Here is a 23,190-nt window from a genome sequence, read left to right on the forward strand (position 1 = left end):
CATGGCAGGGGGGTTGGAACTAGACAACCTTTAAGATCTCTTCCAATCCAAACCATTCTATGATTCTATGATCTTGGCATTATTACAGTGTGGTACAAAAATACCTGAAACCAATAGGAAGGGTCTTTACCATTTCTAAGGTTGATGCTATGGATTATTGAACTAAAACATGGTAAAATTTCAGCTAATTTTTTTGCATTCAGTATGATCCTGAAGGGCAGATGTTTGAAGAAGAATTGTACTCACCTGGATTTTTATGTTGGTTTAAAACAATAATTAAAGGTGAGAGTTAAGACTATATCAAAGAACACAAGATATAATGTAGAAGCTGAGAATCCTGTTCACTGCACTTATGCATATCCAGGACGATATGTTTAGATAAAACCTTTTGGAGTAATCTTGTTAATGAAAGATCTAGAAACTGCTTTTCAGTAGTTCAGCTTTAAAAACTCTGGCCTCTGTCAGAATTTACTGATACCATGGTGAATAGCAGCACAGTAAGCAAGGTGGTGATACTGTTCAACTTTCAGAAAAGTATCGTGAAGACACAGTATTTAATATTTCAGTAGCAATTACTACTTCCTGAGCCACAAATTGCACCTTTTGTGTGGAAAAGTGTAGCTCATTTTCAGTCCTAGCAAAAGAAAAATGTTGCAGAATACTTTCTACAAGTTGTATAATATTGAGATTGTTGATTTGAGAAGTTACAGTCCTTAGTTAGATGTTGTGTAACAATTTCTCTTTAAATTATCTCTTTCCATGTACAGGTTTACTTTGATTATATGCGAAGCTGGATCCAAATGCTACAGCAGTTACCTCAAGCGTCTCATAGTTTAAAAAATCTGTTGGAGGAAGAATGGAATTTCACCAAAGAAATAACTCCTTATATCAGAGGAGGTGAAGCCCAAGCTGGAAAACTGTTCTGGTAGGTTTTATTTAATGACTCTGCTTATGGTGTCAACTTGTACTAGATAATGTATTCAAGTCAGCGTTTCTTCATGGTTCTCAGATTGGGCTGCTTTAGGCCTCAGTAAGCAGTTGATAGACTTTGTGAATTTATCAATTACTACAACAGCTGTAGCTGTAAGATTCAGTAAGTGCAGGTTGCTGTTACTCTAGCTATAACAGGAATGACTGCTTCTATGGAATGTCCCCATTCCTGCTAGCCCTGTGCATGTAGAGTAACTGAGGGCCCCCAAGATGCTGCTTGTTTCTGCAGGCAGACTTGGTGATGCGATGCTCTTGCGTTGGACAGAGTAGGAAGAAGTTTAAGGTGCCATGCTACCTGAATAATACTCTGAAGTTCTACTATTTCTGTTGCTACAGTGATATTGCAGGAATGCTGCTGAAATCTACAGGAATGTTTTTAGATTCTGGACTACAAGACAGTTGTGATGATTTTTGGGCCAGTGCTGATGACAGTACTGCATCAGATGAAATCAGGTATTAAGTTCTTCAGCTTAATAATAGTAAACACGCTTATGTTTCTATACCCCTGACAGGCACATACTGCATTTTATTTCTTAGAATGAAAACTTTGTAAATGCAAGACTCCATAGACTTTATTGCTGATATTTCTATATGAAGTAGTAATGAACCATCATTTTGTTTGTTTGAAGCCTAGCAACCTTCTTTTTAGTTCAGGATATGAGAGATTGTTTATGTAACGTTCTTTAAATTCAGGTTTTATATCCTTATCAAAAATACGCCTGTGCAAGTTCAGTTTATTTCCGTCAGCTGCTTGTAAATATTTGTCTTTTTTATGATCTTTCTATTGACATATATGTAAATAATTCGTATTTTCTAATAGCTATAAAAACACAATATGATTTCTTAAAACACTGTCACTTCATTGTTACCAATGTTTCATTCAGGAGGTCTGTTATAGAGACCAGCCGAGCACTCAAAGAACTGTTTCATGAAGCTAGAGAAAGGGCCTCCAAAGCTCTTGGTTTTGCTAAAATGCTGAGGAAGGTAAGTTAACAGTAGAGTCTCATCTTATTTATATGCTTTAAAGAAATTTAGTCTGAAAGCATATTCTTTTGTTTTGTCACAACTTGTAGGACCTTGAAATAGCAGCAGAATTTGCATTGTCAGCCCCTGTGCGAGATCTTCTGAATGCTCTGAAAACAAAAGAGTATGTGAAGGTAAATTCAGTTTAGAGGCATGGAAGCAGAGTGGAGAAGCTAAGCAAAATATCAATGGATATTTATTGACGTACTTTCAGTTTTTTAATGTGGCATCTATATATCGGCATTTAAAATGTGATGTATTTAATACTGAATTGTGTCAGTCACATTTTTTTCTGTACCTGTGTTTGTGTGAGTGAGAATGCTAGCCTGTGTTTTGGGAAGTCAGTGTCTAATTCCTTGTCTTCACAAAGATTCTCTTTGTGACTTAGGAAAAGTCATTTTGCTTCAATAGTACTTACTCATTTGTGAGAGGGCAGTGTTATGAAAAAGTTTGAGGTAAACAGGTACATCAGTAAATGGACATGTTCAAATAGATAATCTCAGACTATGGACCTATGTTTTGTGTGCTTTTTATAAAGCGACAATGTTATAGTGGAGGTCTGCTCTAGAGAGCTTCCTTTAGAGTACTAAGGAAGTGAGAAATGCAGGGACTGCATTCTGTTCCAGCATAACTGTATCTAGAAAACTGTTGCACAGAAAAAGTAGGTTAAACTCTTGGTGCCCAATATTTACTGCGCTATAAATTCCCATATTTATGGTTTTGCACTTTATTCCTTAAAAATTCCTAGGTCAACAAGTCTTCATTGTAGTTTGAAATTAAGTAAATCAATTGCTTCAACAGATTAAATTTATTTGGATCTGCGGTTCTTTTTTGCCTTTCCATACATTTAGTATATATATTTCCCAATTGGGAATTAATCTACTAACTTTTGCATTATAAAATTCTCATTAGATTTATATCAGTGATTGCTAAAAATGGAAATTGGTTCAAGGGGGAACAGACAAGTTCATAGGATAGAAGTTCATAAAAGGTGGTTAAATACATGGATGAAACATCTGGCTCAGCAGGACCCTGGTCTGTGAATTGTTTAAGAGTGGGAGAGTAGTCAGGGAAATCAGTATATGTTTACTTATGTGGTAAGTTGACCTTGGCTAGACACCAGGTGCCCACCAAAACTGCTCTATCACTTCCCTTCTCAGCTGGACAGGGGAGAGAAAATACAACGAGAAGCTTGTGGGTTGAAGTATGGACAGGGAGAGATCACTCACCAATTACTGACATGGGCAAAACAGACTCGACTCGGGGAAAAAGTAATTTAATTTATTACCAATAAATGAGAGTAGGATAATGAGAATTAAAACCGAATCCTAAAACACCTTCCCCCCACCCTTCTCCCTGCTTAACTTCACACGCGATTTTTCTCTACCTCCTCCCCATCCCCCGAGTGGCGCAGGGGGATGGGGAATGGGGGTTGTGGTCAGTTCATCACACGCTGTCTCTGCTGCTCCTTCCGCCTCGGGGGGGAGGCTCCTTACAATCTGCCCCTGCTCCAGCGTGAGGTCCCTCCCACGGGACACAGTTCTCCATAAGCTTCTCCAATGTGAGTTCTTCCCACAGGCTGCAGTTCTTCATGAACTGCTCCAGCCTGGGTCCCCCCACGGGTGCCATCCTTCAGGAACAGACGGCTCCAGCGTGGGTCCCCCATGGGGTCACAAGTCCTGCCAGCAAACCTGCTCCAGCCTGGGCTCCTCAGGTCCTGCCAGGAGCCTGCTCCAGCATGGGCTTCCCACAGGGTCACAGCCTCCTTTGGGCATCCCCCTGCTCCTGTGTGGGATCCTCCCTGGGCTGCAGGTGGAGATCTACTCCAGCGTGGAGCTCCATGGCTGCAGGGGCAACAGCCGGCCTCACCATGGTCTTCACCACAGGCTGCAGGGGCATCTCTGCTCCGGCGCCTGGAGCACCTCCTGCCCCTCCTTCTGCACTGGCCTTGGTATCTGCAGAGTTGTTTTCACATATTCTCACTCCTCTTTCTGGCTGCAAATGCTGCCTGCCAAAACATATTCTTTAATATATTATCCCAGAGGTGCTACCACCATCACTGATGGGCTTGGCCTTGGCCAGTGGCAGGTCCGTCTTGGAGTTGGCTTGCACTGACTCTGTTGGACACAGGAGAAGCTTCTAGCAGCTTCTCACAGAAGTCACCCCTGCAGCCCCCACAGCTACCAAAACCTTGCCACACAAACCCGGTAGAACTTGTTAAAAATATTTTTCCGCAAATATCCGCTCTTGGCTGCTTTAAGACACAATATTAAATTTGGTAGACCTTTTTAGTTAAAGGTAGTTTCATTGTTCTTACACACATCTTTTGAAGAAAAAAAATGAATCTTGAGTTTGAAAAAAAAAAAAAAATCTATGTAAGAACATGGGTTAAATAATCTAGATTATTTGGATCTCAAGATTTATTCCTTGTTTATGTATTACCTCTCTCCGTTTTTTCACTACTCAAAATGACACACATTTTGGTGATTAACGCTTCATATGTTGGCCCTCTAACATGATGTAGGGAATTTTCAGATACTCACTAGCTTTGGGAAACTATTTTACATTTCAGTAACAACCATCTAGTTTTTACATTGACCTATAGATTATAATGGTTTTAAACTATAACATATGGCTGCCTAATGGTAAAAATGTTGAGTGCAGTGTTTTGTCTTAGCTTGGTGACATCAAACTCTGAAAAGAGAGAATTAAACTTCACTCTAAGACAGTTACCTCCTGTCAAATCACAGGTATCAACTATTTTACTGTTTTCACAGTCTGATTCTGTTGCCTGACTTTGTCAAAGTATAGTTACCAGGGTGACAGATATAATGGAGAAGTAGTTTTTAAGTAGTATTGGTAGTATTTTATTAAAAGAGAACACTTACTGGACTTAATTAATCTCTCTTTCATAAATAGTAGAAGAATAACTGGTATTGTTTTGCCATATTTTTGCTTAGTCTTATCTTTTGTAGCCCTTGAGAAATGTTACATGGATTCTTAGAAATCCTGAAGGAACTTTTCTTCTTTTCGTATTCCAATCTTTAAAATGTGCGCTTCATAAGTTATAAATTAGGCTTGACTAATTTACTTTTAAAAATATGTGTATATATATTTTATACATACATGTAGTCACATATACGGCATATAAGTGGTTTCGGACTTTTTTGTAACAAGATTCCCTTAGAGGAATATGTAGAAGGATCAACTGAAAGGTGTAAGGAAAGATGTCACTGAAAGTTGGTGATCTAGCAGATTTCAAGACACAGTCAAAACGCATTATAAGAAATTTAGTGCAGAAATGGCTGAATGTTTCATTTTATTATGTATATGATACAGCTGTTTAAGATGGAAACTCTGTTGCTTAAATGAGATGACATGTGTCTATTTTATGTATCCTAGAAGACAGTGAGATTCACTCACTCAGTATAGTTTTATTTTTTTTCTACAGGTACAAATCCCCGGACTTGAGAATTTGCAAGTATTTGTACCAAATAGTATTGCAGGTGAAAAATCTGTGATTCTGCAGCTCCTCAATGCAGCTGCTGGAAAGGATTGCTCAAAGGATTCAGACGAGGTTGCGTATGAGGCCTACTTACTAATGACCAAACACCGAGATAAAGACCATGAATTAGATGACAGCTGGAGTGCCTGGGAGGGTCAGCCGGTCAAAGTAGTGCCGCAAGTGGAAACTGTTGATACACTGCGAACCATGCAGGTGGGTTTTTGGTTTTGGGTTTTTTTTTTTTCCATGTTTATGTGATCTCCACATTTCTGTGAATGCTTATCCTTTCAGGCTAACCACAGTAATTTAAGTGAGGCATGTGTCCTTTTATAGGTAATGAAAAGTTAAATTCAAGGGTAGGCTTGATTCTTAGTTGTGTTAATGCAAGTATTAAAATCAATGGAGTTTAGCATTTCTTAAAAGGATTAATCTCTGCAATGGGCATTTTTCAGGGTTGCATTTTTGTAATAGAGGTACTTTCAATATCTAGTTAGGGGTTCAGTATCATAAGTGTGGATATGACTTGAAAACTACATTTTATTAAGAAGTCACCAGTTTTCAAGAACACGTGACAGTTGTGTGCTTTCTACACACTGGGGCACGAAACCAGTTACTTTCCATCTTGGATGAATTGTGACATTTAAAGTTAAATTTCTGTGGAAGCTACTGGATGTTCAACAGTTCTGCAGGAAGAAGTCCAGTCATACTTTCCTTCATGCAAAGCCAACAGGGGTTCCCTGCCAGCAGTTCTTCTATGCTCTAGCAACTGAGCAGCTGCAGCTCCCTGACCCTCCTGTTCTCATATCCTTATGTTAAGCTACGTGAATTTTCCTTTTGGTATGTCATGCAGTTCCTTGGATCACTACCATAAATGGGCTCTACTGTCCATGAACAGAGTGTCTTTCTGTGTCACTGTGCCTGGCCTCTAGCCTTCAGAGGGCTCTAGCAATTACAGGCAGTTGAAAAAGTCACTCCTGTACTTACTGCTGTTTTTAACATGCAAGCGTGTTGCTACCTGTTTGTCTGTTGTCCAGACTGAACAATAAAAAAATAGCCTTTGATTAAGTGCTTAGAATTTTATTGGACTTATATCAAAGTTAGCATTTCATTCAGAAAATGAAAACAGCAAAAGATGGAATTTGGTTTGCAAATGGTATTCTACCTGACATACGTAAGTGCACATAAAACACGGTGTTTGTGTATGTGTTTATATGTGTATAACACTGTTTATTAGGTTTTTTTAAAATTCAGTATTGGAAGGCTAGGAAGTAAAGTCCTTCAGAAAGATTGTGTTCTGTTTTTTTAAAAAACATGTTTTGATTGCAAACTGGAGAAAATGTAAGGTGTTATTTTAAAAATATTCATAAAATAGAAGAATTCTCTCAATATTTGAAGAATTTTGAGCATGAAAATATTCTTTGGGGATGAGGTATTGAAAATCTGGATGTTTTCTGAGTAACTTATTGCAGATGCATTGTCTGTAATTTGAAATGAACAAAACTTAGTATGTGACTCATAGTGCCGCAGCAAAGGCAACAGCATCTGTGATTGTATACTTTTGTAGGCTCTTGCAATATCAAGAGCTCTGGTTTCCAAAACATATACTTACTTTTTAATAATTTACAAAATTTGAGCAAATACTGTGTGATAAATCTATGACTTTCCCTGTTCAATAGTAGGTTTTTGTCCTGAAGTGTATTAAATTACTTGGATAAAACCTGCTTATTTATTCGATGGTTGTTATATCCATCTGCTTTGAGAAAATAGTTATTTTGCTTAGATGCTGCCTTTCTGTTTGTAACTGTTCTGAAGATAATTTTAATATAGTGTTTCCCAAACCTTTTCAGAAGCGAATAGGAGTATATTCCCCTCTAAAACTTGCTGTGGCATTTGCCCCAATAAAGCTTGGCTCATAAGATGAGAGTTTACCAAGTTCAGTTGCCAGCATCAAGCTTTTCTGTGTGAATTAAAGATTTTCATAAATAGCAACGAAAGGCCTTTCATATTTTAGAATTCAAAAAATAACCAGTTGGAATTTGCTGATAGAGGACATGTTTTTATAGAGAGGATTTTGATATTTTGTATTTCCTAGGTTGATAACCTCCTCCTTGTAGTCATTCAGTCTGCCCACCTTGTGAGTCAGAGAAAAGCTTTCCAGCAGTCTATTGAAGGGCTCATATCTCTGCACCAGGAGCAGACATCCAGCCAACCAGTCATCGCCAAAGCTCTACAACAGCTAAAGGTAAACAGTTTTTGAGATTATGAGAGTCAAAATTGACTGTGCTTTGCTCACTGATAAGTAAAAACATGTAAGGAGACTTGATTGCAATGCTAATGACATGTTTAGCAACTGTAATTTATGCAACCTCCATGGGCTTTCAGTACAGTTTTCATTCTGTTTTTCGCAAAGGATTTGTGAGTGTATTTATGAGCCATATTGGTGTCATCATTTTTGCACTGGTTAAGTGGGAAACAAGTCCATAATGCAATGGAAATATTAATAGCAATAGAATAAATATATCTTTGTATGAGAGCCCTATTGAATTGAAAGAAAGTGTTTAATTTCATTAAAACTCTATCAGAACCCATGATCTGCAAGAAACAACTTTTTTTTCCCTTCATTTGGAGGAGATGGCTGTTTTATGATGTAAAAAAATGTGTAGGTCTCTCTCTCTCTGTTCTTTCCTCTTTGGTGTGGGTTTTTTTTGTTGGATGTGGGTTTTCTTTGGTGGGGCTTCTTTTGTTTGGTTGTTTGTTTTGTTTTGGAGGACTCTCAAAAGCAAAGATTTGTTAGGTTGAAGTTGCAATGTCAGGTCCCTACGTTTTCCCCCTGAGTTCAATAGAAGCTGTGCCCGCATACCAGGGTGAAAGTACAGCCAAAGGCTTGGTCATGTTACAGGTAGTAAAACTCATTTTGTCTGTTCTTGTGTCTCTGATTTTGTTTGGGTGGTTTTGTTCATTTTTGCTTGTTTGTTTCCCTTTGCTGTCTTTTATTTTAAAGTTAATCTCACTCAAGCAAACATACTTAATTAAAATACCTCAGTGAATTTTAAGACTTGCTTAGTGCAATTACTGGAAAGTGTTTGTTTTTCCAAGACTGAATGAATTGTGATGGCATTAAAGTACATTTCTATTTAAAATAATGTAATTGTTAGATTCATGTTTGCCTTAGTCTTGTCAACTGGAGGATATAAGTAATGATTTGATGCCCCCCATGCCTTTTTGTTGTTGCTACTCAGAGTGATGCATTACAGCTATGCAATAAGATAAGCAGTGCCATTGATAGAGTTGATCACATGTTCACATCTGAGTTTGATGCTGAAGTTGATGAATCTGAATCTGCCACTTTGCAGCAATACTACCGGGAAGCCATGATTCAGGGTTATAATTTTGGGTTTGAGGTAAGGAAACAATGGCATTTGTTTTGTAGTTTTGGTAACAACCAGTTGAAATGTCTTTTTTTGCATTGGTGCAAATAAGGTAACTATCAGTCTGTAGAAGTTTGAAGAAATCTAGCAGAACATCATAAAAAATATGTGTTGCCACAGGAATCTTGTGTGAAAAGGATTGAAAAAGGACAGATAAATCTATTAAATTAAGACTCCAACTAGCAATGCCTGGAACTCTAAAAAGGTTTAAGAACTCCATGAATTCACGTGTAGTTTTTAGGCTCTGCTACTTGGCAGCATTTTAGATGAAATCAGAAATATCCTTTGATATCGAATGTCATTGTGTAACTTGGCTTCTCACAGTTTTTCAGCCTAGAATAGCGTAAAACTGAATTTGAGCCATTCTTTGAAAGTTTATGGTGGTTCTTTGATGTAGTGAATATAGCTTTTGAGTGCCTCCCTTAGAGTACTGATGAGGAAATGCCACGTGTAGATGCTGTTAGTATGCAATTCCACTCTTTGATTCCTGTGAGCTTTGTAAATTTTTCTTAAGATTGTGTCATACCCTGACATACTTCTAGGGATAGTCTTCTAAAAACAGGTGGTATTCCTGTTTAATTTTTGAAATGTACATATATAACTCCTTTATCTCCTAATGTTACCTGCAACATAATTAAAAATAAGCACTACTTTGTGGTTCAATGTCTGATTACAGAACTGAGAATTTATGTAGGATGTTTCTTAAATGATGTGTACACTGTTAAACATCAGCATGTGCCCGTATATGCACAAGAATGCAAAATGGCTCAAGTGCTGCCTCTTACTATAATGCATTTTGCATTGTATACTTTTTTATGATTTTCTTCTATAAATATGCAACTGCTTGCATAAAATATAAATATTTTGTCTAAGAATGCGATGTGACTGTTACTGTGCTGTTGTTAGCCTGCAAATACTCAAGTGGGTGTTGCAAATGCTATTTTTGTTGTTGTGATTAATATGTGAAAAGTAATCTTTAGTTTCTTACAGTACCATAAAGAAGTTGTTCGTCTGATGTCTGGAGAATTCAGGCAGAAAATTGGAGACAAGTATATCAGCTTTGCCAGAAAATGGATGAATTATGTGCTAACAAAATGTGAGAGTGGCCGAGGCACTCGACCCAGGTAACAGCCAACTTGTTAAGTAGTTAGTGTTTAAATACCGTGCAGGACTTTTCACACTATGAGTAATGCTTTATTGTTTAGAAGTAGTTCTTCTGAACCACTGATGCTTCTGGCTCTTAAGATTTTGGAAGTGATTTAAATAGTATGCATAAAGCCAAATGAACACTTCAACGGCTTAGCAGAAGATTTTGTGGAATGTTTTGCCTCACGTTAGCTGACAGAAAATGGGAAGAAAAAGTGGAGATTGTTGGACTCAGACAATTAAAAGTCTTCAGATAAGGTCCATTAGTTTGGAACAGAAGTGCTGTGTAATCAAGAGTCAATAAAGGTTGCAGAATATGCAACAGTCGTCCGCTGGGTATTCTACAGGGGGAAGCAGTTTTGTTTTGTGCCAGTTGTGGGAACAGTGTATGTATGGAAGCTTTAGCCTCCTGTAGAAGTCCTTCAATCAGTCTGTTTTGAAAGCATCTGAAGTATGGCCCACAGATGAGGAAGAAGTGTTTCCACTCTGGTGAAAATTATTCAGTTTTATGATTGCAATAACGAATGCATTTGCAAATGTATTTTGATTTTTATTGTAGTCTGAAGTACTTTCTGTCTGTAACAGTAGTGTTGTGTCCAGTGGTCTCTCAAACTCTCCTTAACAGTCAGTGCTGTGAAACTACTGCTGGGTGCTAATGAAAAAAGTTACAAAGTTACATCACTTTGAGAATGTAAACAGAGGAGCTGGGAAACTGTCCCAAGCAAAATGATACCGTTACTTGATTTATTTAGGTGGTTTTGCAGCATTTCGCAGCTGGTAAATCAGAAATTTAATAGAATTCTTTTGCATTAAAATAGGTGCCTTATATTGATTTGTGCTAGAAGATTACACTTCAGTGACAGTTTTGTTTCCTTAAAGTATAGGGCTGATCAGTCTGTCCTGGACGTGGTTTGTTCTGCTTGCTGGAAGAAGAGGAGGAAAGAGTGGGTAGGCTGAACCATGTGTGGATAGGCTAGTTAGCTTGGTGTGCTAATCTTAAAAAAATCAAAAGGAAACAAACAAACAAAAAAACCCAAACAAAACCGAAGCAACTTAAAAGGATTTTTAAAGCATGTTAACAGCAGAAGGGGGACTTAAGATGACATTGGTCCATTACTTGATGAGATTGGTTACCTCACAGATAAAGCAGAGAGATTTTAATTCCTTCTTTGCCTCTGTCTTTAACACAAATGATGGGTCCTGGGACCCCTAGAGGCCTGGACTGGAGGACCACGACTAGGGGAGTGATAAGCTCCTAGATGACTTTCAACTTGTACAGGATGTGCTGCTGCAGTGGCACGCATGCAAGTCTATGGGGCCTGATGGATTTAATTCCAAGGTACTGAGGAAGTTGGCTGATGTTATTGTGAGACCTTTCTCAGTTACTTATCAACAGTCTTGGGAACCTGGAGAGGTTCCCCTTCACTGGAAGCTAGCAAATGTTATTCCAATTTTCAAGAAGGGCAGGAAAAAATACCCTAGTAATTATAGGCCTGTCAGTCTCACTTCAGTTCCTGGGAAAATTATGGAGAAGATTATTCCGCGAGTTACTGAAAAACAGTTCAGAGACAATGTAGTCATTGGTCAAAGTCAACATGGATTCCTGGAAGACAAGCCATGCCTTCCTGACTAAATATCCTTTTATGACAAAGTCACCCACCTAGTGCATGAAGAGAGGGCAGTGCATGTGGTTGTTTTGGGGTTTGTGGGTTTTTTTTTTATAATTATTATTTTAGCTAACCAGTTGAAAGAAGTGATTGTCCCACCATACTTAGTGTTGGCGCAGCCTCACCTCAAGTACAGTGCACTTTTGGGTTCTACGATATAAGAAGGACAAAAAAATATTACAGTATTCTAAAGGAGGGCAACAAAGATGGTGAAAGGACAAGATGACTTATGAGGAGTGGCTTAGGGTACTAGGTTTGCTCAGCTTAGAGAAGAGGAGACTGAGGGGTAACCTCATTGCTGTCTACAACTTCTTTATGAGGGCAAGTGGAGAGGGAGGTGTTGATCTCGTGTCTCTGGTGTCTGGTGACAGGATGTGAGGGAACAGCTTAAAGCTGCATTAGAGGAAGTTCACATTGGATATTAGGAAAAAGTTCTTCACTGAGATGGTGGTCAAGCACTGGAAGAAGCTCCCCAGGGAAGCCATCATGGCCCCAGGCCTGTCAGTGTTCAAGAAGCACTTGGGCAATGTTCGTAGATACACAATTTAAATTTCAGGTTGCCCTGTGTGGAGTCAGGAGTTGGACTCCGATGATCCTCATGGGTCCCTTCCAACTCAAGATATCCTACGATTCTGCGTGCATTTTGTAGGTTGCAACTGCTAATTCTAGGTCTAAAAGGAGGCAGTGAGGGGAGAGCATGTGGCTGAAGACAGAACTTGCTCTAGCCAAGTTACTTACTTGTTTTGCTTTACCAATCTAGGCCCTGAAACCAGTGATGCCCAGTTACTGCTAGTCATCGCTGCAGTCATGCGATCATTAGTACTCTTTCGATCTTGTTTCAGGAAGGAAAATTTAGGTAGAGGACATAGTGGTTTGGCTTGTTGCCAACATATTATGGGTGAATTGATGATACTGTTCCTGAAGATAGCACATACAAGAGTCAAAATATATAGCATAGCCTGTTCACTTTATTTGGCAGTGTCCTTGCTAAAATTAGACTTTATCCAAATATAACTGGGAAAATATTAATACAAGCTAAATGTATTACCTCTTATGTATTAACTAATTTTCTTACCAAGTTTTGCTGTTTTTTTTTTTCCAGAGGAAAAATAAGTAACTGCCATTTAGTGTTCTTGGATGCTGTTGAAACTCTTATGATGGCTTTAGCTGAAGAGCAATTCATTTTCCATCTTTTCTTTTTCTTTGAGATAGGTGGGCAACTCAAGGTTTTGATTTTCTTCAAGCCATTGAGCCAGCATTTATTTCAGCTCTCCCAGAAGATGACTTCTTGGTATGGAATAAGTTATTGTGCTTGTTGTTTATTTCTAAATACAGGTGAAGCTGTCAGTATATGTTATCGGGGATATTTTTGATACAGCTATGTCTGAATAAACATGCTGTTCTGAAACAATTGCTATTTTATATAACGGATGATGTTGATAGCTCTTCAGTTTGTAAAATTCTGAGTAGAGTACGCTTGTGACCATTGGCACTAATGTTTTCAGATTATTGACAAGTTGCTGGTACTGTCTTGGGAGGCTATCTCCCTTTGTCTCTTGGGAAATTTGACAGCACCTTTTCTGCAAAGTTACAGTTTATAGTTGTCATAATAAATTTCTGAATATAAGCTTCTGAGGCTTGGTTAGTGCCCAGAGTTGATTTATGGGTATGAATACAAAATCACAGTTGCTTAAAGTTATTTCTTCAAATTGTGCCAAGGTGAAACAGACTTTGAAGCATCTTTCTTTTGTTTTTACTATGTAAAAAATAGTAGACTAAAACTGGCTTTTTTTGTGTGCTCTGCCTTCCTCGTTTTCCTGTGGAAGTAAAATTCTGAGAATTTATTTCTCTGATCTTGGTACAGTACTACAGAGAAGTGAAAGCACAGTTGCCACAAAATAGCAGAATGTGAGTGTCAGCACCTCTGATTTTTATTAATTTCAAGATGTGTTATGAAATGCCAACCACATTAATCTTGTGTAATGCAGAAACTGTATAGGTTTTTTCACATTTATTTTTATCAAGAGCTCTCCAGGAAGTTTTATTTTAGTCCCCTGTGTGTTGTTGGGAAAGGGTTGTCTGCCTAAATGACAGTTAAGCTTGTATTTGAAATGCGCTAATACTTTAGGAAGTAGCCCCTCTATTTACTTGCTTTGACACAGTTTCTAAAATACCTGGTATTTTGAAGAGTAGTACATGTGTATTTTAGTGATACTGTCTTGCTAGAGATCCCTTCAATATTTAGAGGGAGGCTTCTAAGGAGGAAAGAAGCTCAGAAAGTCTATTGTGGCTTTTGCTACTATAAATTGGTAATTTTGTCCAAAAATGGAATTGATAACCTTGTTGTGTCCTTGAAGGAGAGTTAAAAAGCAGTCATGCATGAGTTTGTTAACTATCTAAGATATTGGGGCACTTCTTCAAATAGGATGTTTTTGTGACAAAGGTTCCATGTGTACAGAGAAGAGAATTCAGGGCCAGTGTTATTTAAAATCAAGTCAAACTTTGAAAAAGTGGGAGAAAAAGGTTGGAAACCAAAACCTTAATTGCGTTTCTGAACTTTTGCCGCCTTAAACCAGATTTTAGTTTTGGAGAGCATCACTTGAAGCCACTTTGATAAATCTGACTCCTGTATAACACAGGTCACAGCATTTCACCTAGAAATGCATATGTTAATCCTAATCTTTTATTTAAATAATACTGTATGTCATAGAAGGAGGACAGCCTAGTTCTAAAACTGAGATTCTTACTCAGTCTGGGCTGATAAGATATGCCAATCACAGACTGAAGACTTTTTGCTTTTTTTTTTTTAATATTTTTTCCCTTTTTTTTGTTGTTGTTGTTAATCTAGCTTCAAGTTCCTGGTCTTCACTAAGTTTCTGCATTTCTGTAAGAAACTTTGATTAGTCTGAATGACTGCTACACAGAAGTGGCCTTCGTAGCAACTGTACCTAAGAACATAATTTTAATTCTTTATTGTATTAATATTTATCGCTGGTGTTCTGACAAGTAAACTGAACCAGAGAAAGATGTAATAACTTGTCCAAGGTTACATACACAGTGAATAGTACACCCAGTAATTAGGCTCAGATTGCCTGAGCGCCTGTTCAGTGGTTTAACTATTAAACACCCTTTCATGAATGTTTTGCTAACTTAAGGAAAGTGGATTTCTCTTAATATTCAATGCTTCATGTTTGCTGTTTTACAGACTTTAGTCTTGTGATTCAGGCTGTCACACGTTAACCTGTTTTCTTTGGGTGTTTCTTCTTAGGTGGGGAGAGGGAGGGCAGAGGAGCCTGCTGCAGCTTTTTCCAGCAAGCTTGATTTTTAATTTTATTAACAATGGATATTTTTTAAGTTCCATTAGATTTATATTATGAAATGTTCTTTATGATATATCATTGTTGAATTCTTACGGTTACATAATTTTGGCAAGGTCAAAAGGCAAGACTAAGACTTCTAGCTTTAAAGAAAAAAAAAAATCAATAAAATCAAAACCCCCATGTAGATCCAGAAGTTTAATGTAATTGAGAGAATATGGGGATGCTTACTTGGCAGATGACCTACTCAACCGGTGTCATTTTGTTACTGTGAGCTTTACCATATGACTATCAATTCTCTTGTAACATGAAACATCACAACTTCTTTTTGTCTTTTCTAGAGTTTACAAGCTCTGATGAATGAGTGTATTGGCCATGTTATTGGAAAACCTCACAGTCCTGTTACAGGTTTGTACCTTGGTAAGGCAGAAGTTACTGGCATTTGTTCTGGACCTTTGCTGCTATTGTTACAGAATTTTAATTGTAAAGTAATTTCAAAATGCTAGAAATACCAATAAAAGTATTTTTAGAGCTTTTCATGATTGTTGTTGTGACACCGTTATTGCCTGACAAAGTGCAAATACATGGTGGTTTTACTTACGAAATTTAAAAGCTTTACAGATGCTTTCCTCTGATTTTGTCCTTGAAATCGTGTAAAGTCTTGTAGATCTCCTGGAAGAGGGTTATAATTTTTTTTTAAAGTTAGGTAGAGAAGTGATTATAACTTTAAGGAGGCAGTTACAGCTCCTTCTCCCAAAATTTCATTGTGGTGCTGCAGATATTCACACTTCTGATGGACATTACATAAGTATTGATGTATGGAGGAATTAGACCTGAGGGCTTGATGGTAGAGCTGTGGGAAGTAGTTCTCCAATATCACAGAGTTTTTCATAGTGTAAAAAATATGTTTAGCATTAGAGTGAAATCAATGTATTTCATTATTTGACTTGAGAAAAGGATGTTTCTTCAGCTGTGTTTTCCTTTTACATATCACTTTCTCAGCACTGTTTCTCTCTTTCTTCTCCCAAATCCATTGAATGATTTAACTTTCAAAATACCACGTCATCTTCTTTTCTTTCTCCTCATGTCCGCTTCCTGGAAGAAGACATGAAGGGAGGGTAATTTCACTCGGGCAAGAGGAATTTTTTCAGTATTTCAGGGAAGTTTCAGTTTTGCTGTAATTTTGATGAGAAACTCTTATAGCTGAGAAACCTTTCACAATGAAAGTCAGTCCAATCCTTTGGAAAGAAGCATAGCCTAAAATAAATTTTAGGCAAGTTCTGTATTGTTGATGCAAAACCTGTACGTTCACTTTTGATACTGTTGTTCAGGGGGAGGTCCTTTTTAGGTAAATCACTAGCATGATGATCCCAAAGTACCGAAGCTTTTATAAATGCTACTGCAGATGCAGCAGATCACACAAACTAAATTGCTTGGCAGCTTTTTTGCTCAGAGGCATAGGGAGGGGCAGACTTGAACAGCAGGCTAAAACTTTTAACACATCTGAAATAAACGTAACTAAACATAAGCTGTATCCTGGCTGCAGATATTGCAGATACCTCTTTCTTGCTCGTGATCAGGAGAAAAATAAGAATTCCTAGTTGCATTTGCATACCATGTTGAGGGACTTAAACCCACTATGATCTTTACCCCTTCTCCCAAAGCTGAGGATCCAGTTGTGTTCATGCTGCTGCCTGAAGGCACATAGGTGGGGGTCTCCTGGTGTTTTATCCCGTCTTTTTTCATTGTGAAACAGCCTCTGTCCACCCAGATAGGTTAGATTCTGCCTTCTGGGTCTTTTGCTAGTGTCCTTGTGAACTGTAACAGGACAACCAACACCTGGTGCTGGAATCTGTTACTTGTCCTGGTAGTGCAGACAAGGCAGAAACTCAGCTCACTTGTGATTAACTTAGCCTGGCAGAAGATACTGACTCATGTCTTGATGGGCAGTCAGTTAGCTTGCAGTGTGACTGCCACAATATTTTTCTGTCTAATTAAGGAGGGGCTGAGGGAAGGGGAAGACGCTGCAGAGTGCTCTTACGGGCACTGAATGAGCTAGACATGAGGACAGTGATGGCTCATTTAGGTTTGACCCTGTCCCTTTGTACCAGTTCCTTGGGGCAGACTGTCATGGGGGGGTAAAACTATCACAGTTGGGGTTTTCCCAGCTCATTTTGCTTTCTATTATTGTCTGAGAAAACTAATTCTAATACAAAAGGAACATCGTAACACTTTGGTTTTTAATTATGATTTAGTGTGTTAATATTTAATTTGCAGTAAGATAACAAATCCTCTTTAATCTGTGAACTTGAAATAATGAAGATGTAGTTTTACTGAAGTACGGATCTTCTAGATGACTTACATAATAATACATACAATTGATTTGTTTAAAATTGGAATAATTTGCATTTTTCTTAAAGGATAAGATATGTGCCAGTTCTCACCTAAGTATGTAAAATAGGAATTTTTTTTTTAGTTTTGTGTCTTGAAATGGCCCTGACAGAGTTTTTGTGACATCTGAGTAAATGTGCTACCTTTTTTATATTTGCAGCTATTCATCGAAACAGTCCCCGTCCTGTAAAAGTACCTCGGTGCCATAGTGATCCACCAAATCCTCATCTTATCATCCCCACACCTGAAGGCTTCAGGTATTTAGCATTAGTACAGAGTTCTAAACTGGTTTATCCTCTCTTGGCTATGCTCACTGTCAGTAAGTGGAACACTTTTGTTTCCTGTTTAGTGCGAAGCAGGTAGAAAAAATTAGCATGTTAGTGATCCAGATTTTATTGATGTTCTTTTAAGGACAGTATAGTTTCTTTTTCTACCCCATGCCCTGCCCTCCACCCCATTTTACCGTTTTTATTGGTGCATGCTTTCTCACTTTGAAGTCATTCTTATCCCCTTTGTCTTTCCTGAAACTAGCCTTCAATTCAGTGAAAACTGCTCATTAACAAGACTTCTATTTCCTTCCCCATTTTAAATGTCTGCATACATGACTGTGACAGTGCCTTCTGTAGTTTAGCATAGATAAGACTTAAAAATGTAGCATTCTGGAATATGGTGGCATTTCTGCGTCATTACCAACCTGCTGTGAAGAAGCTTAAAGCAATGGATGGTTTTGCTTCCCTTTGAAAGAGTTTACATGAGAATTAATGCAAAAATAGTTTCTAAAAATGTCAAAATAAACCTTGCCATGCATATTTTTACACAAACAAAGGGCCTTGTTTTTCAAGATGATCAGCACAGTGTCAAACTCTACGATTGACTTTTTTTTAAAGTTGCTTCGCTGTTGGCAGAACTAGTGTTACTCTAAAGATTTGGAGAATTTATTTTTTTAAGATTATTATTATTGAACGTATTGACAAGCCCTGAAGCTTCTGAGACCCAGAATTATTCCCCATAAAAGTCTTTATGTACTTAAAAAACTTTTAAAATTGGGTCTTATTATGCAAACTTCAAAATTGTCGTTTTAAAATGAACTTTCAACTCCATATTTTTTTTTTTTAACTGTATCCTGAAGTTTTTCTTCTTGCAACAGCACGCGGAGTGTCCCTTGCGATGCACGGAACCATTGCAGTGTTGCTGTCAGTCGCCCCGCTCCCATCGGTAGCGACTCAGCTCAACCCAAACCTGTCAGCAGTGCAAATGATTCCAGGTAGCTCTGCTCCATGATGTAGCAGCCTCATTCTACTCCCATCACCCATATAACTGTTTCTGCATACTTGCATCCTAGTAGAACATTTGCACCGTACTTTTCCGTCCCATCATATCTTCTTCTGGCTCCTTCATTCAGACCACTTTCAGATTTAAAATGTCTGAACAATACGGTAGTTAAAGCATGCAGTTCTGACATAGATTACAAATTTGCTCTGTAAAAATGTCCGTGAAATTAACATACGCCAATCAGTTCATTGGTATAATGTTACTAAATAATTAGTATTGATAACTAACACTTTGCACTGAGTTGACTGTAACATACAAATAAGCCCAAGAATTTTTTTTTTTCAACATTAGCTAATGGTTTCGATATTGTTCTTGTCTGCTACAAATATTTTGAAATACTGTATAGTGGCAAACACAGAATTAAACACATAAGATTTCAGGAGGATTTTTTTTTTTTTACTTATTGCTACACCTTTAGCTGCTTAGCATTGTACAGAATAAACTTAATGTGAAAGAAACCAGGATATATAACAGAAGCCAATCCTGTATCATTTGTTTGCAGAGGTCACGAGTGAATTTTTTGACAGACCCATGTTAGTATCTTTCTTGCTTTTTGGCCTCTGATTTGGCTGTTTTATTTCAGACTGTTGGTGCTCCTTCTTCCCATAACACAGTCAGACCATTGACATGTCTCCCAAGTTCACTCAAGTTACTTTTCTTTTTTAATCTCCACTCCCCCAACTGTGAAAATCCTGCTATTCACACAAAGATATTATCTTGGGGTTTATAAATAGCTTTTTGGATTCTTATTTCTACTGCAGAGTACCAAAAGCTGTCTTGTACACGAGATTTGTATGAATGGAAACACATGATCTGACTGTATCACACAGCCATAGAGAAAAAACAGGTAGTGAAGGAAAACCAGATTAATGATGACCAAAGTGAATCTAGATATGACTTGATTATGAATTATTTACTTTTTAATAACTAATTTTCAGTTGTTAGCCAACAAACCATCATGGTTTGTAGATTTGTTACCAGATGCACAGCAGAAGAATGTGTTAAGGTGTTAAGAGGGAAGTTGCCCCTTTATATAAAAAGTCTTTCCTGAAAGTCTTCACTTTATTTTTATGATAAGATGTGACTTGCACCCTACAGTAGCCTCTAGATGTACAGCTCATGAGTCTGGGCCCTTTTTTTTTGGTTGAAAATACATCCTGAACTTTTGTCATTCTAACTACATGTGTTTGTTATATAACCTCCATGCTTCTGTTTTAAGCCCCCTGTTGAAAAAGACAGAGTAGGCAGTAGTCTACAGCACTATGCACTTGAAAAGGCCTTTTCAAGTCAGTAACATTCTAGAGGATTTTCACTGAGAGGTTCTGGCAGCCTTGTAAGCCGACAGGGTGGTGGTTAATTAGTATTTATGATTTTGAAAATGCAGAACTTGTTTATTTGGTAATTAGTCTTTACACAACCTATGAAGGGAATTTTTTCTAGAATATGTACAACACTTTGCGCCAAGGCATGTGTTTGGAGCTGGTTAATTTTTCAAGATGGAGATAGGAGGCTAGTTTTTAATACTTGTAAGCTTTGTTGTGATTTTATACCACTCAGTGCAACCGTCAGGTTTATAATTTGACAGACTTGAATACAGTGGTATATCCTTTTAATGTTTTCTGCATGTGTGTCCTACACAAATACTGATGAAAGCGTGAAGGTTGGCATTTTGACAGTCTCTTCTAGTTCAAGAAGATAGTTGTTAGGAAGAAGAGAAATGAGAATTCTAGTTATTAGTTGCAGTCAAATGCATAATAATTTCCTGGATTGTAACATCAAAGTTGGTGTGAATGCAGCATTTTATTTGAATGGCTTAGGCCTGTTCTTCAGACTTGTATTTTTCTTAGAACTCTCAGCTTTTACTTTTACTACTTACGATGGTTGTTAATAAAATATCCCGTGATTTTTTTTTTAATGCACTGCCTGGATTTTTAAGTAGGTTTGTTTAACCCCCTGTAATACCTAGGAAGAATTTGAAAAAAAAAAATTAGTAAAGCAGAAACAGAGTTTTGGAGGCTGTTGGGTTTTTTAGGGGTTTTGTTTATTGAGGAAGGCAAAATATTACAATGTAATATATTTATAGCAAATTTCTCTTTTTAACATAGTTAAAAGAAATTTGCACACTTTAACACATTGCAGTGTTAATTGTGGATTTCATTTATTTGTGCTCCAAGAGAGAAATGGAATCTGCTGTATCAAGAAAGTGTTTTGTGTTTTGTATGCAGGAAGTGTGGGATCCAGCTGCTGGAATAGCACAGAAACAGAAATTTTGTACACTTCCCAGAAACTCTTTAGACATTCATGACCTGATTGTAGGCAGTAAATATCTATGAAAAGTTGAATGTAGGAACCTGAATGCAGGAACTTGATAAATCAATTGTACTAGGCAGTGCGTAGTGTGCAAATGCCACCATAGTTCTATTGAAGCTTTTCTTTAAATAAATGAAAAGATCAGTTTAATATAACTAGAAAGTAAAATCCAAAGCAGCAATACCTGGTTCTTTATACTGAGCTTTCTGACGGTTATACATTTACACTATGTTCGTACTAATTACCTTTATAAATATCTTTAATTTCTGAGCTAGCTGGGTTTATTATTCATCGTTTTGTATTTATCCAGGACTGGAGCAGAGATTTAGCAAGTCGTTTTCTCTTTTACACTGTTTCTTTGCTGAATAACACGCACACAATCTTTCCGGACAGAAACAATAAAAGATCTGGGTGGCTAAAATGGGCCTGAAATGGATTTGAGACACCTGCATTCAAAGCTATGATTCTTAAGGTCCTCTCATCAGCTACTGCCTCATTTTAGAGGTTGTTTAGCGTTGCTTATTTTTAAGCTCTTTGTGCATCTAGAGTTGTTGCTATATACATGCTGAGAATAACCTCAGCCTTCTTGCTGATTAAAACCTCAACTTCCTGAAGAGTTGGGATTTTCACTAGTTAGGTTTCAGTTCCTCCTCAAAAGACCTAGTTGGCAGTGGTGAGGAGCGCAAAGCAAACATCGTATTGAGAATATTCACATGGGAATAGGGTGTCTTGGGTTTTGGCGTCTGTTCTCAAGATTGTGAAGATTGTGTCTTTTTTTTTTTTTTAAACTATTATTAGGTAATAATTGAATACGATTTGGAAGTAACTTTAGGGCTGCAGGGAAGTCCTCTCATGGGTGTGTGCACTTTGTGATGCCAGGTATCTTTCACCTTTTTGTAGTTGTTGGCTTTCAGTGAAGGATTTAACAATGTCCCCCGCTCTCCAGTAACGTTTAGTTCATCCCTCTAAAGCATTATGTTAAAGGAGGCAGCAATCACAGCTCTTCCCTACCACGCTTTAAAAATTGAAAGGGAGCGTTGTCCAAAAGGGAGATGTTACAGAAAGGCTTTCATGAGGAACTTACGGCTCTAAAACATGGTTGGATTGATTGATGTTTTGGGCTGGAGAAAGCTGCCTGAAGATTTTAAGGATTTAAGACTCATTTCTCTCAGTATTATTTCCCTTTCTGTTCAGCACGGCTTCTTCATCTGGGTCTTACTCTGAGGTATCTAATCCTACTCCGTGCTGTCTGGAGGAGCTAGGGCCTCCAAGTAGTCAAGCTGCTGTCGTTTAACGCTGTCCTTTCTGTCAGCTGGCTTCTGGCTCTTCCCACTAGTTTTGACTTAATGTCTATGGACTGTGACTGTATTTGCAGTGCACCAGGAGCACATGAAGTCAGTTACCACCCTTCATCTGATAATGTGGCTCACATTATCACCCAGCTGAATCACTTCTGATTGTATATCCAAACCTGGCACCAGCTGCATCCTGCAGCAGCTTAGCAGGACGTTACAAGTCACTAAAATGGATTCTGTTGTTATGGGCAAGTAACAATTTTGAGTAGTTTATGCTTTTGAAGCTTAGGGTTTTTTTCATAGAGTGACATAACTAAGATTATATACAAAGTCTTCATTTGGGGGAAAAAACAGCATAGGAAGGGTTTTTGGTTTACCTCTCAGCACCAGTTTTTCTTTCATGTTACATTCATGTCCAAGGCTTCAGAGGTTCTTTCTCTTTAAAACTGCAGTTAAATTGTCACTAGTAGTTATTTAGTGCAATGCTAAGTTAATTAGCGCAATGCCTCTTTTTAACAGGGGTTCCAGTGTCCCTGAAAATGATCGACTGGCTTCAATAGCAGCTGAGTTGCAGTTCAGATCCCTTAGTCGTCACTCCAGTCCCACTGAAGAGCGAGAAGGTGATTGTCACAGTAGCAGATCATGACCTGGATGTGCAGATGTCATGAACATATTTCTTATTTCTCTCTGTTCCCAGTTCTTACCCTTTCCAAAACTTTTTTTTCATCTTTTCCCATTCAGAAATCCTAGTTTTTTAACTTTCAGACATATATTGTCAGAGTAAGT

At 37.8% G+C, this 23,190-nt stretch overlaps 1 protein-coding gene across 1 annotated transcript in view; it reads left to right on the plus strand.

Moving 5' to 3' along the window:
• MAP3K4 (mitogen-activated protein kinase kinase kinase 4) overlaps positions 1 to 23,190 on the plus strand; it is a gene marked incomplete at both ends in the record, with an annotated part of 72,793 nt that overhangs the window by 34,697 nt on the left and 14,906 nt on the right. Inside the window, 13 exons of the mRNA XM_081998559.1 lie at positions 768 to 925; positions 1,327 to 1,443; positions 1,875 to 1,974; positions 2,064 to 2,147; positions 5,465 to 5,731; positions 7,611 to 7,760; positions 8,758 to 8,919; positions 9,937 to 10,070; positions 12,972 to 13,050; positions 15,418 to 15,496; positions 17,628 to 17,724; positions 18,615 to 18,731; positions 22,924 to 23,024. Coding sequence (XP_081854685.1) covers positions 768 to 925; positions 1,327 to 1,443; positions 1,875 to 1,974; positions 2,064 to 2,147; positions 5,465 to 5,731; positions 7,611 to 7,760; positions 8,758 to 8,919; positions 9,937 to 10,070; positions 12,972 to 13,050; positions 15,418 to 15,496; positions 17,628 to 17,724; positions 18,615 to 18,731; positions 22,924 to 23,024 — 1,645 coding nt within the window. The remainder of the gene's footprint in view (positions 1 to 767; positions 926 to 1,326; positions 1,444 to 1,874; positions 1,975 to 2,063; positions 2,148 to 5,464; positions 5,732 to 7,610; positions 7,761 to 8,757; positions 8,920 to 9,936; positions 10,071 to 12,971; positions 13,051 to 15,417; positions 15,497 to 17,627; positions 17,725 to 18,614; positions 18,732 to 22,923; positions 23,025 to 23,190) is intronic.

The sequence above is a fragment of the Phaethon aethereus genome, assembly GCF_964289735.1.
Source record: "Phaethon aethereus genome assembly, chromosome: 3".
Classification (NCBI taxonomy): domain Eukaryota; kingdom Metazoa; phylum Chordata; class Aves; order Phaethontiformes; family Phaethontidae; genus Phaethon; species Phaethon aethereus.